Source organism: Carassius auratus, chromosome 9 (assembly GCF_003368295.1).
Source record: "Carassius auratus strain Wakin chromosome 9, ASM336829v1, whole genome shotgun sequence".
Classification (NCBI taxonomy): Eukaryota; Metazoa; Chordata; class Actinopteri; order Cypriniformes; family Cyprinidae; genus Carassius; species Carassius auratus.
In genome coordinates, this window is record NC_039251.1 from 11,237,190 (window position 1) to 11,258,312 (window position 21,123).

The 21,123-nt window shown below is 37.5% G+C and overlaps 1 protein-coding gene across 5 annotated transcripts in view; it reads left to right on the forward strand.

Annotated features, from left to right (window-relative positions):
• The first annotated feature begins 974 nt into the window (after nucleotides 1-974).
• LOC113108354 (glutaminase kidney isoform, mitochondrial-like) overlaps nucleotides 975-21,123 on the forward strand; it is a 46,105-nt gene continuing 25,956 nt past the window's right edge. For 3 of the 5 annotated variants that reach the window (XM_026271416.1, XM_026271417.1, XM_026271420.1), the window contains exons 1-7: nucleotides 976-1,387; nucleotides 11,883-11,979; nucleotides 12,312-12,433; nucleotides 16,857-16,986; nucleotides 17,075-17,154; nucleotides 18,021-18,184; nucleotides 18,270-18,328. In XM_026271416.1, the coding sequence (XP_026127201.1) occupies nucleotides 1,101-1,387; nucleotides 11,883-11,979; nucleotides 12,312-12,433; nucleotides 16,857-16,986; nucleotides 17,075-17,154; nucleotides 18,021-18,184; nucleotides 18,270-18,328 (939 nt within the window). In that variant the 5' untranslated portion in view covers nucleotides 976-1,100. Of the gene's footprint in view, nucleotides 1,388-11,882; nucleotides 11,980-12,311; nucleotides 12,434-16,856; nucleotides 16,987-17,074; nucleotides 17,155-18,020; nucleotides 18,185-18,269; nucleotides 18,329-21,123 lie in introns of all 5 variants that reach the window. The other 2 variants (XM_026271418.1, XM_026271421.1) reach the window with 2 other exon arrangements.

Sequence of the window (21,123 nt, forward strand, 5' to 3'; positions counted from 1 at the left end):
AAACAAAAACAAATCTGTAATGAAGTTTTCTGAACCATGAGCCAAACCCAACTAACTCTGAGATGTTTGAGGCTGACTCAATATCGTCATTTGTAATGCTTCATGGAAGTAGATGCAGTCATTTTGCAGTGCTTCATGACAGTGTTACTTCTAAAGGCCTACTGTTGCACTATTGTGGCGCAAAAGAATACGATCTCAGACCAAAAGAGTAAACTATTTTCATCTCTAGTGACTCCTTCCTAATGTTCACCATCATAAAGTTTGCTTAACATGTAATGACATCATTGCATCACTAAGCGCCATGTATTTTTAATTGAATTGCTCTTGGTATTTTGTCTTTTTTCCAAAAGGACAGTATTGCATCAATGACTCTTAAGTTTCTCATAAATTTTGCCATTGAGGTCACAAAAATAATGAAAGGTATATGAGATTAAGAATAAGGAGCATAAATGACTTAAATGGCTTAAATAGATTACTATTTACATTTATAAATGTCATGCAATTAATTAAAACATCATGTTAAAGTATAAGGTTGCAATGTCAGTTAACTTAAGTTAAACTATATTAAAACTTAAATTAAAATAGAAATATTTACCATACAGATACAAATAAAAATATAAAATACAAAAATAAATGCTAATTCAGAATATTAATAAATACTATCATCTACAATGGAGTGTTAAACAAGTTAGAAGTTATTTTAGTAGTAATATAGTATAATACAGCGTTAGTATATAAAAATAAAGTTAAATGCACGAATACTTACATGACAACAATAAACATTCACATCCCTATACTAATAAACGATATACAAAATCAGAAGAAAAAAAAAACATGCAAAAGTGAGTCATTGCAGGATGTGATGCATGGCAATTAAAAATGAAATATGTTTTATTGAGCCAATGATGCGAGAGAATACGCGCATATATTAGCACGTCGTCCAATAGCTCGTCAGGTGGGCGTGTCCGAGCGCTTTTGCTTGGTGTTCTTCACTGAAAATCTACACTATCAGTGTGTTTGTGTTCTAGAACTACAAGTGGTCTTCTAGCATTATTTAAAAAGATAAAGACGTTAATCTGAATTAGCGCGACAGGATTGAGATGTTACAGTTTAGGGCTTCACTTGTGCTGAAGGAGTTGTTTCAAACCAGCCCAAAGCGTTTGTTTTCTGACATTATAGGGCATAAGAAGACTTTCCCAAAAGCGTACATCTACAGCGCTGCTTATCCGGCTGGTAGAATATCTAAATTAAAGTCTGGCTGCAATGGAAGACCTTTCTTTCTGCCTTTAGCTGGGAGAAGATTCCTATGTACAAAGACCGAAGGATCAATTGACTCTACAGAACCGGTGAAGAAAGATGACTCCGTCCAAGAAGCGACGGCAGACAGGTACGAAATTTTGTCATTTGGTCATGACGCATGAAATATTAAATGCTATTGGTCAGTAGTATATAGCATTTGTTTAGCACACGCGCCAGAATATCCTTGAAAGACAGACAACGTGGCGTTGTGTGTACACTTTTACAGCAAGTGGGTGGGGAACGTGTACTAGTAGTATACTTCATGTTAGAATAAAATGTTATCAGTTTGATTGGTGTAGGTCAAGTATACAGTGTTTATTTCTGGTAAGTTAATGGTCACACCCCATTACTGTAAAGTAGGGCATCGTCTAGATGTGACATTGTGTCTTTACAGAGATGAGTGAATAGGTCTCCTTCGCTTCCATGCATGCACTGACTCGCATTTTCCGTTCACTTAAATGTCCTCTTTTCTAGGGCGTGACTCCTGTTCTGATATCAAAAACCAACTATACATCACGAACCAATAGTAAACGAGTGTTGGCTGTTAGGGAGTATTTCATTGGTTGAGTTTACTGAAGGGATACGCCCCCTTCATGATTTCGAACGACTGAATCAGTCGTCTCTTTTTGAATAAAATTAAAGAACTAAGCATATCGTTCGTGAGTGAAAGTAATCGAACGAAGCATCTCGGTTCTGAATTTCGTCAACCAACTGAATGATTTGGAGCATTTAATATTGCAAAGAAAATGTATAAATCGGAACAGTTAATTCATGATCCATATTACAGAAGTAAAAAAAACAACTTTTAAATCTGTGATAACAGAGAAGCTCACACCACAGAAATAATATACAAAATCTCTTTCAGAATGTTATTTTCCAGCTGAGGAAACTTAAAAAAAAAAACAATTTACAGGCAACCAGAATCTAACTGACTTCAAAGAACTCTTGAAAGTATAATAATCCTTAGGGTTGGAGATTGACACTAATTTCAAAAATCAATTTTATTCTGATTCGCATAGCTCTTATTCGATTGTAGCTTTATATTCATTCGGATACATCTAAACATACCTTCATTAATGTTTCCTTAATAGTTCATTAATGTTTATTTAATGCTGTAAAGAGGAAAAGATGATGGCTCATTTATTCATGCATGCTCTTGAAATGAGACAGCTACAGCAACCTTCCACCACATGAAAGGGATACTCCACGCTAAAATGAAAAATCTGTCTAAAATCTGGGACTTTAGTTTCCAGAATATGGGTGTAACAATTATGAATGTGTTCAGTACATTATTGAATGTCTTAACTTAGGTAGGCTACTCCTGTTTTTATATAGTAGCTTGGTAAAAGTCATACTGAGGTGAGGTTTTAATGATTGTAAATAGTTTTTTCTGGAATCTTAGTAGTTATGTAGATTACAAGAAACATATTAATTAATGCATAATAAGACTTGTGTTTTGAGTCACTGAGATGAATCAAAATGAAACAACTATTATTGCTTACTTTATGGAGGTTGGAGATGGGAATGGCGGCGGCGGTGGCTCTTATCAGCTGCTAGATTATGACACTCCGGCTGTGGAATGTCAATAATGCACTTCCGCAAACAGACAGAGAGGACATGGGGAGATCATTAAAACTGTTTTCTGCACAACAGTTTTCTCCATATTTATAGATCTATATATGAAAGTTTCAAAAAATCCTCCCTTGCTGTATAATCAATCCTTTCCTCACGCTCTTCTGTTTGCTCACGGCTCACACGGTGTGCGTGACTCATCGCTCGTCTGTCCATATGGATTATTCATAAGATGACGCAGAAGGCCCGTGCTGTCCCTGCAGAGAGACCTTAATCGAGAGCTCGATCATCATCTCATGAATGCCACACTGTCTCAAGATGGGCAACACAACATCCATTTTCCAGAAAGAATGTCAAATTAAAAGTCATTTTCTGCTAGATTTGGTGGAATTTCTGCCCTCCTCCTTATAGACTGATTTTTACTTTCTGTTAATGAAACGCTGGGCATTTGTTCATCTGGCATAAATAAACTGATGACGCATAATCCTGTTAAGTAACATGTTGCACTCCTCCAGCAGATTACTCTATTAAAAGTGCTGTAAGGTCGTAATGGAGTGAGGTTTTTGAATGGCTGATAATGATATCAAGAGAGAAGAATGATCATTTGAGAATGTAATCATGATATAATACCTCCATATTATCATCATGGCCTTGCTGTGGTTATTCTTCTCATTAAATGGCTTCATACATGCAGTGAGAAGCTGCGATCTGACACGTCGTCCAGTTTGAAGCAATAAATTCTGGATTCTTATGGAAATGAGATATTGCTTCTTGTGTTGTCATGGTGATATTCTGCTCCAAGGTGAGGAGAGGTGAATGATGAGCTGCTGATGTTCTGGGTGAATGCGAGGACACGGGTTGCTGGATTGTTCGTGAAGCCGATCACAGACACCAGACACGCAAGCTTCACACCAGTGCTGTTTCCTTGACAACTAGACTAACAGGTTATCATGAAGGTGTGAGAGCGAGGTTTGTTGAGGATTTGCTCTGATATAGTTTCTATTTAATGACTAGAACTGATTTAAAATGATCAAAAGAGGACGTTACTTTCATTTGTAAACTATTTTGTTTGATCGGATTATGCAGAAATAGGCTATGCATTACCGAATGCTGCATGTGCTATTAGAAATGATTTTCTTCATACTGCACATCACTGTTTTCAGCAAGGCCGTTCTGAAGGTCATTCACATTTCTCTTATTGATCGGTGGGATGTCTGTTCATCTCTTGGGGATCCCAGAAGGCTTTTCTGCGCTCCGTCTCTAATGGATTGGCTCTTGTGGATTGATCTATTTAGTAGAGCACTCTGTCATTATTTTTCAGCATGTAGCTGTTTTTTTTTTATTTTTATCCCACTCAATTATGTTCCATCTTGATTGTTGTTGTGGCTGTATTACTAGTGAGCATGAATGCTACAGACTCTGAGAAGCATTCAATGAGTCCTCTAACTATTACAACATGTTACCATTGCAAGCTTTAGAGCAGCACTGTTTCAAAATCTAGTAAGATAGACCGCAGTGTAATTAGTGGGGTTTAAGTGGACTAAACAGAAACATCACGTTTAAAAAATGTCTAGCTCCAAAAATGTAAAAATGGACCATATGCACAGATGATCTTTATGATGCATTTAGAAAATAGAAAGGGTGAGTGAAAAATATTTTTCTAATACTTTTTTTTTTTTTTTTACTATTTTTCTTTTTAGAATATTATGCCATTGTCTTAGTAACAAGCTGACAGCACAATCTGTAGTAAAGTCTTGTAGGTGCTTGCTGCTTGTTGCTGCAGGAGACATTAAGGCAGCTCACTAGGTTTCAGATCACAACCGTTAATCATCAGTAATCAGTTATTTTTAATGACAATGTAACACATGTGCAATTGTTAAACTGCAGTCTCCATGTGTAACATGATGCATGACTCTTTCAGAATGACACAGGCCAACTATCTCCAGGAGGCTGAAATAACTGAAATGTTTTCAGTGAAAATATCAAGCATTGAGGGGTTGTATCTGTTGACTCTGTGGCCTAAAACAAAACAATGAATGATTGCTGTGCCAAAACATACAGTATGTCATGTGTACCAGAAGTATATCATCTGAGCTCTTGATCACTGAAGTACACATTTATCAGGCATTTTAACTGTTACTTTACTGGTGGAATTATGATCATTTGTTGTTTGTTGATTCACTGCTGACAACTAACCTCCTGTCATATGAGTTAAATGGGTGCACTCAGACTTTCTCTGACAGTTCAGCTAATTGTGTCCAAGGTGACGGAGTGTAAAAAATGGACTGATTGTCTGGCATGTCAGTAGAAACTAATCCCTCAATCTCAAAAGTCAGTAAACAAATTGCTGGGAATTTCTTGCCAAAAGTGAACAAACATAAAGAATTGAAACCTGCAATTAAAGCTATTATGTGACAGGTTGATCCTGTCAGCCTTTGCTGTCAGGCAGGCAGGTGCAGTAAAGTTATGTGACACCAGAAACCTGCAGAGACTGTTCTCCTGAGAGCACGTGGTACAGAGGTGCATGCCTTCTAACCCCTAGGGCCCCATAGAGGTGTAACAGAAGTTTCCAGTCTTCTAGAGCTTCACGTTGCATTTGGCACAGGACTGTAACATTGCATTTTTTTTTTTATGATAAAGGAAGGAAATTTCTATTGAACAAAGAATAATAAAAAATGAAATATTAAGCATGCGATATAAACTGTTTTCAGCATTGATAATAATCTGAATTCTGAAGAACATGGTTTTCTGAAGAATATTACTGCATATATTACTATTACTTGCACACAAATTTTAATGCAATAATTAAAAAATAAATGCGCTCCACTATTATCTGTTTATTTTAATTAACAATGATATTAAACTATTATTAAAACATTTAAATTCATGAAAAATTGCACTTTTGAGTGATGGACTGTTCAATTAGAAATTTGAACTGATTCGCTTAAGCTTCAGTTTAAATTGATTTACAGAACTGAATCAGACCTATTAACAAACTTACCAACTTTCATCCATGCTACTGAGATGCTTTTAAACATTTCTGTTTTAAATATATTTCTGGCTTTTTATATTTCTGGAACTAGTTAAGTAAAAAAAAGAAAATTAGAAAATTGTCCGATTTATTGTCGAATGTCCGAATAATATACTCTTTATAAAATTCACAATGTTGCATTTTATATTTCTACCAAAATCATTGTGAATATATATATATATACTGAATAATGTATTAATTGCAAGTATTTAGTTATGTAAATGTTTAGTAAACGAATCTCAGTGCTAAATTCTCACCTCACCTACAGAGTGTGTCTCTGTATCCAGAATGCATACTTCCACTTGGCACATAGTTTAGAGCAGCATACCGCTGTGTCAGCAGCAGAAAATGTAGATTACAGTCTGTCCTATCCAGATCCCCCACCAAGAACAAACTCTTGACCAAAAGACTACACTGGCCGTTCTTTTTACTTTTCACTGAGAGCTGTCAGCTGAAGATATTTTAGACAGCAGCTTATATGTTTCTGCATCTGTTAAAAAAGTGAGTTTTTTAAACCAAGTTTGAAGGAAGGTGTTTTGTAACAAAGTATGTCCTAGTAACCAGCTCGGTAGTTCAGCCCAAAATGAAAACCTTCATTATGTCTCACTGTCAGAGATTATGATGAACTCAATGCAAGACCTTCTGCTTTTGAATCTTTGAATTGAGGGCCAAAAGGGAACTTGTAGTTGGTAAAGTATCTATCTTTCTTGAGCGAGTTCATGAACAGGAAGAGCAGAAGACATATATAGCATCAAGTGTCCATTAATTCCACTGGGAGGTTTGACAAACTTACCCTGAGGGTCATCATCTCATCTATGATCAATAAACAACTGTTAAGTTTGCACAATGTGCGGTATACAGAATCGACTGCCATGTGACCTGACCAGTGGTGCAATAACAAAACAGTTAGTTAGCCAGTGAATATATATATTTTCAGTTTCACATGCCTCCTCTATGGAGATACTTCCTCTCCTGTGTGTCTCAAATGAGCCAAAGACGTGGTCAGTTATAGTGTCCAATGCACTCCTCATTATTCCTAGTAAATGATGGACTTTATGCCTGGAACGGCTGTCGTGTGAGCATGTTTTCGGTAGACTTTGGTGGTACGGATGCAAGTTTTGGCTGATTCCTTTAACCCATAATTGACCATTTATTAACTGGTAACAAACTTTAAATCAGACAACGTACTCAACAGTTGTGATATAGGCTAAAGATGTAGAATTGTCAACAGAGGCAAAATTATCTGTTTGATCATCCTACTTAATGCGTTATATGATCACACTTCACTTGAAACGTGAATGAAATATTAAGTGTTTAATCTGTTTGCAACAATCTGCGTCAGACTATGCCATCTTGGACAAAATGGTTCCAGATGGTGGATTTTTGTTGTTGTCCATTTCATATTTTCTGATCTTCCTATTCTGATCTTTATATTTTCGGAATAATATGATAGAATTTAGATTAATTGTAGATTTTCTGTACTTAAACACATCGATTTAACGGGTAGTTGTTTCTAGTTAAAAAAAAAAATTCTAATAATTGTGCTGCCATAAAATAATCCCACAATCCCTGCTGTCAGGTCACAGTGTCTGCACAGCCTGTGGTTTTTGGTTAGGTGTTGGGCCCTGTCTTCTGTAAGCCATCAGTGGTGTGTGAATAGGCATGCAATGTTTGTTTTATTAAGTCTGCAGGAGGGCGATGAGGCTCTCTGAGAGTCCCATGATCACACACAAACTGCAGAGATGAAGAAACAAGTGATGAAAGAAGAAGAGATTGGACCAGAGTCAGACAGATGCACTGTTTTAAACACCAAAGACCTTTGCTGCTAAATAGATCCCATAGGTCCAGCACCGATGATTCATCCATTTCTCTTTTCAGGGAGCTTTGGCTTTCGTTAGACAGAACTAGAGACCTGTTTCTGCTGCAAGCTGATACTGCAATTATGATGAGCACACAGTTGATTTTCTGTCAAGTAACGCAGGTTGTTGACTATTTACTTTAAGTGACCTCACTTCAAATGAAATGAAATGTATTTTTGTTCAGCCCTGTGTCTGTGTAGTAAAGATGCTGAATCAGTTGAATTGTAAAAACAGATAGTTTGTGTTTTTGCATAATGACTTGCTGAGCTGTCTGTGGGCTACATTGTCAGATCTTTCTGTTTGTGAATTTTTTTTAAGTAATTTTCATGCATTTAGTGTTCTCTTATGGGAATATTATGGATGCATTTTGTGGCAAAATATCAATCAGAGCAGAACATAGTGTCAGAACAGAGTCATTTTGTAGGCTCAGGCAGTAAATATGAAAATACTTTACAAACCGAAAGCAAATATTTTTGGCATCATGGGACTGGTATGATAGTCTGATAGTTTGATAGGTTAAATCAGATATTTTTTTGTTTTGATGTAACAATCACGTAGAGCAGGTTAACCCTGTATTCTGAAAAGAAAGACTGAAAAATATAATATAACCAGTAAAGTGCTGTCAAGATAACCGGTAGTTCAACTTAAAGAAATTTGTCCCAACAAAATAAGGATGATGAACTAATTAAACAGATTTTACCAAATAATTCCTAATAAGTTGTTTAATCTATCAGTATTTTTTAGAGATGTTCCGATACCCTTTTTCTCTTCCCGATACCGATTCCGATACCTGGGCTCAGGGTATCGGCCGATACCGAGTACTGATCCGATACCTGGGTGTATATCTGTATATACAGCTGTATATACTACTAGCCCTGTGTAAATTGCTAGAATTTTTTTATGGTGTGCTTCAGACAGATCCCTCAATAAAACATGAACAAATACATGGTGAACTACTGTATTTATTACAGTATTTTTATTATCTAACATGAATTTGACAGTATTATTTATTTTCTTATGCAAAAAAGAACTTCAAATGCAGCCAAAAATCTAACACCGCAAACTAAAAAAGGTATTTAAGTTTTACAATATAACTGTATAAAAAAACTGCAACAAATAAGTCTAGGAATATAAAAAAAGATCTATTAATCAGATAATCTCTAACAAGTAAAAAACAAGTAAAAAACAAGCAACCATCTTGGCATAATTATTATTATTATAGAGATGTATTATTATTACTGTAGGCTACAACAGTAGCTTTATATATTGTCAATTTACTCATGTAAACCAAACATTTATTTTAATGGGCTGCCATGAAGATCTTTGAGTGTCTGTGTTTATGATATGACAGTATTCTCAAATGAAACGGTAAATTCTCATGAAGTGACGGTTTATGCGTTCGTGTCCTCATGACACACAGCAGAGACTACAAAACAGCGAGCTCTCGCGCATCTGTGCCAGTCACCCACAGAGATGTAGATTTTGCGGGAGTAATATTTAAATAGTATTTTGCAGTTTAATATTCACAGACACTAGTATATATTCGGCTACTGTCTGGAGCCCTGCGTTTTGACTTACACGGAAGCAACTGAACGCAGCTGCCGGTACTGAATATACTCGAGAGTCTGTAACTACCGGTACTACAGAGACATACTGCTAACCACTGATCTATAATATAGTAGCGGCTTCACTGTCTTTTGGCAGTTTAGAATGTGATGAGTGATCCAGTCATATATAGATAAGGGCTGCTAACGCGTTTTCATTTCTTCTTCGCTGCTCTAAACAGGGGTTGCTTGTGGCAACACAGCACAACTTCCTGTGTTTTCAATGCATTTTGAGCAGCGAAGAAGAACCGTGCAGCGGTTAGGCAAAGCTTGCGGTCATAACTAGGTCTTTTTTAAGAAAATGGTATCGGATCGGTATATGGGTTCATGTACTCGCCGATGCCGATGCCAGAATTTGTTGTGGTATCGGAGATATTTCCGATACTAGTATCGGAATCGGAACAACTCTAGTATTTTTTTAATTCATTCCTTCCTGACTAAGGGACGAGTTAAATGAAAATCCTTTCTTTTTTTCTTTTCTGTTTTGATGTAGCAGCTTAAGGAACAGTACATTATTTCAAAACAGATGTAGTTACATTCTTCTCTGCCATTAATTTAATTTAATTATTTGAAATAATACAAAATATTAAATAATATTTATAACAATAATCATTTTCACAATTCGGAGGAGGTCCGGTATATATTTAATCAAACTCCATACCAAATAATTTCACGTTTTTGTTCTTGGTCTATGATGGAGACTGTGGGAAATGGTCTGCTGGTTTCCGATGTGGAAAATATATTTTAGAGAGATTAAAATAACATTATCCAACATTTCCATCCACAAGGGAAGGGTCTTTTGTTTTATACTTCCACAAAGCCTGGCCGTAATGGCCGCCCAAAACCCACACTGTGTCCAACATTTGGTGTCCTTGTTCTCAATATGTGCTTTCTGTTTTGGTGTAATAAAAAATCTCCCACCATATGTGAGAGTTACTACATTTCCCCTGGAATTTACTCAATCCACTTCTCATTCGATATAAAAATATGTATATATTTTCCCCATTTTTTTTTAATGAAATTAATATTTAATGCATTGTGTATCATGAACGATTCTTGATTTATGTTTTATGTTTGATCAGTTCTTAAGTTTGTCATAATTGATTTGACTGATCTGTTTATTGTGTGTTTCTGATTGATTCTGCATGTTTTTCTCTCCCTCATTGCTCTGTCTGCTGTTTGTTTGTAAGTATGATTTGAATTGTCACTTCCAGTCTTTTACCTCTATCAATCCTTTCTCAATAAATTCCCTCTCTGTTTCACATTCCTTACAAATTATCCCAAACGATCAAAATCACCTTTTTGTGCAATTCCCATGACACCCTTAGATGTGTATTTAAATAATTTTAAAGAACATTCAAATGAAACATAATCAAATGATCTCTAGGAAAATGAACAGAGCAAGTATAAGTCAAGTTTGGTAAAGGACAGCTGTGGTTCATTTAATGTTGGTGGTGTGTGATGTGTTGGGAACTTCTGGGAAGGTGGGGCTGTTGGTGCTCTGTGAGAGGATGTTTTGGCAGGCCGCTGGGAACTACAGTCCTGGCCAGACTGTGAAGTGGCTCAGTGCCACAGGAGCTTATGTAGAGCTCCATTAGACTCAAAGCCCTCTAAATGTGATAATGCAATAGCTATGTTCGGTCGGCTCTTAATAGAACTTGGCAAGAGTGAATCTACACTCGTGTATTGTGCAACTGCTAATGCGTGTTTTCATCACAGAAGACCTATAACATGATGTTAGCGTAGTTAGGTATTTTAATAGAAACAATAAATGACCATTTTATTTTTTTGCAGTGTAACCATTTAAAACCCAAATATATATTTACCCATTACATATTTGTAATAATTGTTGAAATCATTTTACTTTTATAGTCTTTCTATACCAAAGTGTAACTAATGCCTATCATTATTATTATTATTATTATTATAAATAATAATAATTATTTTATTTATTTTTAATTATTTAATAATGATTGATTAGTTTATTATTATTTTTGAATTGTTAATACATTCCTTTCATTACAAATTATTCCTATAGTTAATAATAGGCTTATTTTTATCAATGCTATAATTCAATGATCATTCAAATTGTTTAATAAAACATACAAATATATAAATGTAATTATATGATCTAAGTAAAAATGTTATGTAATAATAATATATGAGTTGTATAAATGACATTCATCAAGCCCAATGTCCTGTCCCAAATTTCTGTAAAAATCAAGGGAAAAAAAATGTCAGCACAAGAATTAAGGAATTTCATGGGCTCTTTAACTCTTCACTGACTCACTCTTTTTCTGTTCATCATTGTTGCATGGTTATATTTTCTAACATTAACCCCAACTAATTAAATTCCTTTTATGGTTTCTTAGTATATTTGAACACATTACATAAAAATACACTTCAGGCTGATCTAATAATTCTTGTCTTGTGGCTGTAGATTGTGGTATATTTGATCATGGTAGAAGTCATTGATTAAGGTCAGATCACTCAATGCACTTTTCTCTCTTATTCCAGGAGAAGGAAGGCTGGCATCATGCCCAGCTTGGAAGACCTGCTGTTTTACAGTATTGCTGAAGGCCAGGAGAGGATCCCAGCTCACAAATTCATTACCGTGAGTGACAGCACACCCCTTACACACATTTGTATTTGAAGGACGGATATTATTGGCTGTACCTTGTTTTGTGTTCATAGGTCATCGTTCTTTGCAATAGTATGACCAAAGGGTCAGTGCATATAATTAATGTTGTGTTGTTGCACCACTAAACGGGGCACAGAGTCATGTTTTATTACACCAAGGCCATCTTATCAACCTCACTAACATAGGAAGTGAAATCCCCTGATAAGAGTGTTGGGATTGATGATAGTAATGAGTAATGCCATAGACAGTTAGCTTTTAACCGTTATAGAAGCTCATGGAAATCTCTTGTTTACATATGCGTTCAGGCACTGAAGGCCACTGGACTTCGAACAGGAGATCCACGTCTAAAGGAATGTATGGACATGTTGAAGGTCACCCTCAAATCCACATCAGATGGTGTAATGCTGGACCGACACCTGTTCAAAAAGTAAGTTGACACTGTTTTTAACTGGCCGTAGTATATTTATGGTTTCCTCAGACATGGACGCATATTATTATGCATACTACAAACTGTGTACTTCAAAGCTGCACTTATTATTCCTATTACTATAATAACCCCGAAGGCAATTACCCTGATAAATCAAGGTGAGAAATTCTTAGTGTCAAATAAAATATTTCCCTGCAGGTGTGAAGAGAGAAGAAATGTGTATTTTCTCATACACATTTAGAAACCACACATACAGTATATGATTGTATATATTATATGTTATATAATAGCACTTTGTGTCATATTTATGAACAAACTCTGACAATCTGCTCCCTCTAGCTCCGTGTTACTCCTCAGATGTTATCCATAATACCTGCCTCCATACACCAGACTGATAGATGTCTGTTTTTCAGCTTCTCTGCTGTTGGTGCTGTGTTTATGGCCCGGTCGATCCAACTGACACTGACAGCTTCATTACATCCTGAAGAGATGGGTGTTGTGCTGTCAGCTTGAAGAGGCTTGATAGATTATACTCAGCGAGTGAACTTGCATGACAGGGCAATAAAGAGATGTTTGGGAATGAATACTAGCATACTGCTTGCATCATTTAACAATTTGAAACAAAGAATTAAATAATCAAACAGCACTTTTGATGAAAATCATGACCATTCACAAAATTAAATAAGGTATGGAAACTTTTTTCCAACTTTCTGTCATGTGATAATCAGATGTGATATGATATGATCTAGGAAAACCCATCACATGGTGAAATTTGACCTTTTGATACCATATGAAAGCTGAGTTCAAGCTCTTTCCATTTTGTCCATAGCTTGAACGTAACAACAGTTGGCTGATAGCTATGGTTTTCCCGAATGGCATTTTGAGAAAAACGTGTTTAAAGTGGGACGGGTTTCACTTTCACGAGTCTTGTTCACGAGTGAGGGAAGGATGGAACGTGAGATTGACAGACTGATCGGTGCAGCTTCTGCAGTAATGCGGTCGCTGTACCGGTCTGTCGTGGTGAAGAAGGAGCTGAGCTGTAAGGCAAAGCTCTCGATTTACCGGTCAATCTACGTTCCTACTCTCACCTATGGTCATGAGCTGTGGGTCATGACCGAAAGGACAAGATCCCGGATACAGGTGGCCGAAATGAGCTTTCTCCGTCGGGTGGCTGGGCGCTCCCTTAGAGATAGGGTGAGAAGCTCGTTCACTCGGGAGGAGCTCAGAGTAGAGCCGTTGCTCCTCCACATCGAGAGAAGCCAGCTGAGGTGGCTCGGGCATCTATTTCGGATGCCTCCTGGACGCCTTCCCAGGGAGGTGTTCCAGGCACGTCTCACCGGGAGGAGGCCCCGGGGAAGACCTAGGACACGCTGGAGGGACTATGTCTCCCGGCTGGCCTGGGAACGCCTCGGGGTCCCCCCGGGAAGAGCTGGAAGAAGTGGCTAGGGAGAGGGAAGTCTGGGCGTCTCTGCTTAGACTGTTGCCCCCGCGACCCGGCCCCGGATAAGCGGAAGATGATGGATGGATGGATGGGTTTCACTTTCACTTTTACTTCGCTGTCTGTCAGCAGTGCTATACTGCATCATTACATAAACAGACTAACATTACCCTGAAGTGGACGGTTTTCTGTTGTTTACTGTATCATGATGAGCGTAGTCTCTGAACTTTTGATCACCCCTTGTTTGTTTGGATAGCACCAATAGTGTACCTTGTAGTTAGAAAAACATATTACAGACTGTCATCGGCCTCCTCCTCTTTAGTACATGTTTCTGCACTTAACAAGTGAATTTTGCCAAAATATTTTCAGAGATGATAGACAAGATGTTATAGAATAATAATTGAATGAAACCCTAATTTTGACAAAAAATGTACATACAACCTATTTTTAGAATTTCCTGAAAACGTCCCAGTGTGACATCCGACAGGTTTCCCAGATCGCATCGCATATAAATAAGGTAGTTGTGGCTTTTTATGCCACAGTTGTAGCGTTATTCTTCACAATTCTTTATATCTTTACATATTTTATCAGGTCAGAATTGTAAAAAAAAAAAAAAAAAAAAAAAAGGTTGAAATTAACTATTTTTTATTATGTGGTGGAAAAAACAGAAGTAAACTAAGAATTTAAAGAAAACTGAATTGTGAGATGTAAAGTTAGTTTAATTTTAAAGGGGGGATGAAATGCTCGTTTTCACTTAATATCCTGTTAATCTTGTGTACCTATAGAGTAGTACTGCATCCTTCATAACTCCAAAAAGTCTTTAGTTTTATTATATTCATAAGAGAAAGATAGTCTGTACCAATTTTTCCCAGAAAAACACGACCGGCTGGAGGCGTGACGTGTGGGCGGAGCTAAAGAATCACGAGCGCGAGTAGGCTTTTGCGTTGAGAGCATTTGGAAGCTGTGACATTACCGTGAGGAAAAACAAACCATGGCTAACAGTCAGATTCAGCGTATATTTATGATCCAGAATCAGATCCAGAGGCTGAAATTTAACAAGAGCAGCAGCAACACTGTATATATTTGCTTAGCGTTTCCACTTTATGTCGTCTTTTTTTTTTTTTTTTTAAGCTGTACATGTGGAAAGTGCAGTTTGATGACAACATCGCATGTTGTTTACTTGATGTGCTTACGCGCCGATAGCTAAGTTAACAACACAGATATTTGAAGCAGTTTTACTCACCGCCTGCGGTTCCAACACGCGATCGTGACCCTTTTTCGTTGGGACTGCATTATCCTTAAAGGGTGGGTGAAATGCTATTTCATGCATACTGAGTTTTTTACACTGTTAAAGAGTTGGATTCCCATGCTAAACATGGACAAAGTTTCAAAAATTAAGTTGTACATTTGAAGGAGTATTTTTGTTCCCAAAATGCTCCTTCCGGTTTGTCACAAGTTTATGGATGGAGTTTATTTTTACAGAGCATCAACGGAGTTTTGTTTGTTCCCTGCATTTCGAAGATGCTTGTTTTACAGTTTGACGACGGATTTGCACATCGTTTATTTCTTAAGGATGATGCAATCCCAAGGAAAAAGGATCACGATCGTGTGTTGGAACCGCAGGCGGTGAGTAAAACTGCTTCAAATATCTCTGCCTCCTTGTTAGTGCGTCCCCTCCCATACCAGAGACCCGGGTTCGAGCCCCGCTCGGAGCGAGTCATTGCTGCTACTGCTTTCGTTCAGTTTCAGCCTCGGGATCTGATTCTGGATCATAAATAAACGGCTGAATCTGACTGTAAGCCATTGTTTGTTTTGGATGATGGGTTTTCCCTCACGATAATGTCACAGCTTCCACATGCTCTCAACGCAAAAGCCTATTCGCGCTCGTGATTCTTTAGCTCCGCCCACACGTCACGCCTCCAGTCGGTCGTGTTTTTCCGGCAAAAATCGGTACAGACTATCTTTCTCTTATGAATATAATAAAACTAAAGACTTTTTGGATTTATGAAGGATGCAGTACTACTCTATATGTACTCAAGATTAACAGGATATTGAGTGAAAACGAGCATTTCACCCCCCTTTAAGAAATAAACATATTAGAATAAAAATATAAGAAAATTCCGCTCCATCTAACGTCACACAGAGCCATACTCGGAAAAAACTTTCCGAAACTTGTGACAAACCGGAAGGAGTATTTTTGGAACAAAAAACTCCTTCAAACGTACAACTCAATTGTTTAAACTTTGTCCATGTTTAGCATGGAAATCCAACTCTTTAACAGTGTAAAAAACTCAGTATGCATGAAATAGCATTTCACCCCCCTTTAAGTGTGTGTTGTCCAATCAAAAGTAGATGCTTTCATATTTTTAAATCTAATATTCTGTTAAAATGTCTTTGTTCTGTCAAAAAATTAATTGATAAAATTTTTCTAAATATGTGTAAGCTAGTGTTAGAGGTCTGTACACACACTCTCACACACACAACCACACACACACACAGTATAGGTACTTACTGCAGAAATAGCAGCAAGCTTGTATGCTATTCCAAACAGATGGGCTCCTCTTTTGCTTCCCTGCCCTATAGACAGCAAGTAATTTATTACCTTTTGAAAATTCACATCCACATAAATCTGCACAGCAGCACTATGCACAGCTGCTTTGAGCTTCTCTGGCCGTTCAGGGACCTTCATAAAGCAACTGGACCAATATTTCAGACACAATCACAGGAGAGGTCTGTGTTTATGATATCTGTGGCTGCTTTACTTCCCTCTGCTTTATAGTGGAAGCTCTGCGAAACCAGCCATGGCTTCCTTTCTCACACCATAGCTGTTTTGAAAGTAAAACAGAAAAACTTTTCTGTGGGAAATGTTCAATGGAACAAATCCAGTCTCTTTCTCTTTTACCTTCAATTAATGCGAAAATAAACATTTTGGAAGGAGTGTAAAGGATTGTTGCAAGAGAATATCTATCCTCTTTGTTTCTCCAGGTGTGTCCAAAGCAACATTGTTCTCCTAACACAGGCCTTCCGGAAGAAATTTGTCATCCCTGATTTCCAGCCTTTTGCCTCCAATATTGATGCACTTTATGAGAAGGCCAGAAATCTCTCCGGGGGGCTGGTAAGATGAGGGAAACACAAATAATAACTCTCAGTGATTCTTTTAAACTTGACACAACCATTGTTTCTGATCACTTATTTGCTCACAGGTTGCTGACTACATTCCCCAACTTGCCAAATTCAGCCCAGATCTGTGGGCCGTTTCCCTTTGCACAGTCGATGGACAAAGGTATGAATAGTACACCTTCATTTACTACTTATCTTATTTAAGCTTGATAAATAACATAATGTAGTCTCTATAGAGAGGAAGGTTTTTTTTTTGTTTTTTTGTTTTTTGACAAGTGACTAGTTTCACTGCATTTGTCCCTTAAAAAAGGTTTAGCTTCATGTCAAAGTATTAAGATTTTCATATTTCAACAACCATTGATGATCATTTTGGGTATTTATTAACCAGACCACTTGAATTGCACAATCACTGACCACTCACTATATGTACATTATGACAAGTACCGGAAATACTTCATGTATTTTATGTTTTAAAACCATCAGATAAAGTGGCAGCTAATCTTAAAGTTGAATAAACACTCCACGTATCTCCTGGTCTAGTCAACCAGTGCAGATAAAATGTGCTAATGTTAATCTTCTCATTTGAGAGACATTGATAAGAGGACTATAAACTCACAGTCATCAATGTTTCCCTCAATACTTAGACCCATGATGTGTCATGGTACATCCTTTGATCTCTGATAATCAGGATATACTAAGATATAATATGTATGTGTTTACCCTATGCTATAGGATTTATTGTAAAGATACACAGGGTGCCCACTGTGGTCATTGACTAGTTACACAGTAACAGTCAGAGCCTTGACCTATTGACAAAAATTGATGGAATAACATTAGTCATTTTACTTTGTTCTATTAAGGTCTTTTAACCAAGAACCATAATAAGTGAATTAACTCTGATAGCTCCATTTTAGCAAATTTGCATCAGTTGTGTAAAGTTATTTAAGAATCCTTTTATCTGTTTACTTAATTTTGTGTATTTCATTTGTTATGTCTCTGGTTCTGATCTCTGTTTACTCTTTTGCACAGACACACAGTGGGTGACACTAAAGTGCCATTTTGCCTGCAGTCGTGCGTGAAGCCGCTCAAGTACGCTATTGCCGTGCATGACCACGGCACTGAATATGTGCACCGATTCATTGGGAAAGAGCCCAGCGGGTTACGCTTCAACAAGCTCTTCCTGGATGAGGACGGTAAGGATTATAACCATCAACTTCAGCATGACTGCTTTCTTCTGTAATATGCAGCCCAAAGAAATAAAATTGTGTTTTTCCACAGACAAACCCCATAATCCAATGGTGAACGCTGGTGCAATTGTGTGTACCTCTCTTATTAAGGTAAGCCTCTTTCTTTTGTTTTTATTTTATTTTCATGTTTTTGACTAACTAAACTCACTTTTACCTGATTTGAATTAGCTAGAACAGATTAGGATATTTGGCAGTGGCCAGAATATTGCTGATAAACGTTTTAAGACCAGTTGTATTTTGAATAAGTGATTGTGATCAGTGCTGCCTAGACTAAGATTAAATGACGATCAGTGTGTTTTGTAGGTGGTTCTTGTGTTTTCTCTGTGTTTTATTACTGTACACAGTACACCTACTCAAGGCCTCCACTCTCATTGTGAACTTCAATGTGTGAAGTTCATCCTGTTTTCAGGACCATTATTGTTAAAAGTCTGTTTTCAATGAATTTTGAGTAAAATTCATTCAGACTTTCTATTCTCCACATTTTTTCCACTCACTCTTGTGACTTAGGCTGGGTGATAAAACTAAATAAGTGGTTTATACAAAAATTGCATAAATTCTATTTTAAAATTAACTAATTTACATAACAGAGCCCATTCAGTACCCTAGATCAGATGTAATTGTTTATGTAAGTGCTTTCGTAAGTGCTGGGCAACGATTAAATGTTTTAATCGCGATTGTAACAATATAAACTTCACAATCACGTGAAGGAGGAGGCGGGAACCGACGAACATTCAGATGATAAACACAAAACAGCACGACAGCCCCTCACGGATGACTGCTGTGCACAAACAAAACAAACACAAAATAAAGCCCAGGCCTGGTCCTCTCTCGTCCTTCACTGTCATAACTCTTCTTTTATCCTTCCGATATCCTCTGTGTGACTCGAGACAGGTGAGTGGCACAGATGTCGCTCATTTCCAAATCACTCCACCCTCATTTCCAAATCACTGACCCCCAAAGCCCGTTACGTTTGACTAGTGTGATCAATCCGTGCTGACTCGGGTTCGGTTCGTCTAGCCGGCCCTGACTCGGTTGGAAGAGGTGGACCAGAGCACGGATCAGTTGGGCTTAGGCGCAGCACGCATGCAGTGTCGGAGCGCTGAACTTCTGATATGTGCAGCATGATTGTGTTAACATATCTAAGCGGCAAAAGTGATAGATCTGTAAAGCAATATATTGTGAAAGGGCCATGTCATGTCTTACTGTGTCCCAGTGATCAACATCCCACCCCTCCTGTGACCCATGATTAGTCTGTATGTGTATTCTGAGCCAATCCGCACAGACTTTCATTGTAATAAAAAACTGTGTTAACGTGCAATAAAATAATTGATGGGGTTAATCAATTAATGCGTTAACGCAATAATAACACGTTAAAGGGTTAGTTCATCCAAAAATTAAATTTATGTCATGAATAACTCACCCTTATGCTATTCCAAACATGTAAAACCTCCTTTTATCTTCGGAACACAGTTTAAGATATTTTAGATTTATTCCGAGAGCTCTCAGTCCCTCTATTGAACCTGTGTGTACGGTCTACTGTCCATGTCCAGAAAGGTAAGAAAAACATCATCAAAGTAGTCCATATGACATCAGAGGGTCCGTTGGAATTTTTTGAAGCATCGAAAATACATTTTGGCCCAAAAATGGCAAAACGACAACTTTATTCAGCATTGTTATTCAGCATCACCAATATCCCAGACTAATGCATGCACTCAAACAGTACACTGACTAAACTGCTGTGAAGAGAGGACTGAAGATGAACACCGAGCCGAGCCACATAACGAACATTAGACTGACTCGTTCACGAGTGAAGAACCGGTTGCATCGGTTTTCGGATCACCAGTAGTTCTTTCGGACAGTTCGATTCAATAAACCGGTTGAAGAAAACGGTTCACCGGTTCTTTTGCACTCAACGTAATGGCGTCATTTGCGACAATTGTCCTTGATTCAAGCCTTCGGTTTACCCGCGCTCATAACACTAGCACAGAATCAGTTCAGAATCAATCACCAAAAGAATCAGTTCAGTTCAGACGCCCTGTGTGTCGGTCTGCTTCACACTGAATCACACATGCGCAGTATCATCAGCTCCTCGGTTCACAAATCGGACGCGTCTGACTGTCAACGGTTCTTCACTCGTGAACGAGTCCGTTTATTGTTCGTTATCTGGCTTGGCTTGGTGTTCATCTTCAGTCCTCTCTTCACAGCAGTTCAGTCAGTGTACTGTTTAAATGCATGAATTACTCCGGGATATTGGTTTGTTTGAACTCAGAGGGAGTGTCAGCCACATTAAAAAAGTGAACAGCTTAAGTCATTTGTGGATTAATGCGTATTAGAGATGCGAATCGTTTAAAATGATTCAGTTCGATTTGGTGAACTGAATGATTCGTTCGCGAACCGGATATCCAGCTGCTTTGTTTTGAACTCTCTCTCACAACAGACACGGAAGAGAAGACAATGCTGAATAAAGTCATCGTTTTTGCCATTTTTGGACCAAAATGTATTTTCGAGGCTTCAAAAAATTTCAACTGATGTCACATGGACTACTTTGATGATGTTTTTCTTACCTTTCTGGACATGGACAGTATACCGTACACACAGCTTCAATGGAGGGACTGAGAGCTCTCGGACTAAATCCAAAATATCTTAAACTGTGTTCCGAAGATAAAAGGAGCTCTTACTGGTTTGGAACAACATAAGGGTGAGTTATTCATGACATAATTTTCATTTTTGGATGAACTAACCCTTTAACTTGCCCAGCCCTAATATATATATACATATATTAAAACATTTAATATATAAAAGTCTTACACAAGATGCAAACAAATAATTTAATCATATGTCAAAAATGTTGTTAAATTGTGTCCAATATAATTTATACTACTATT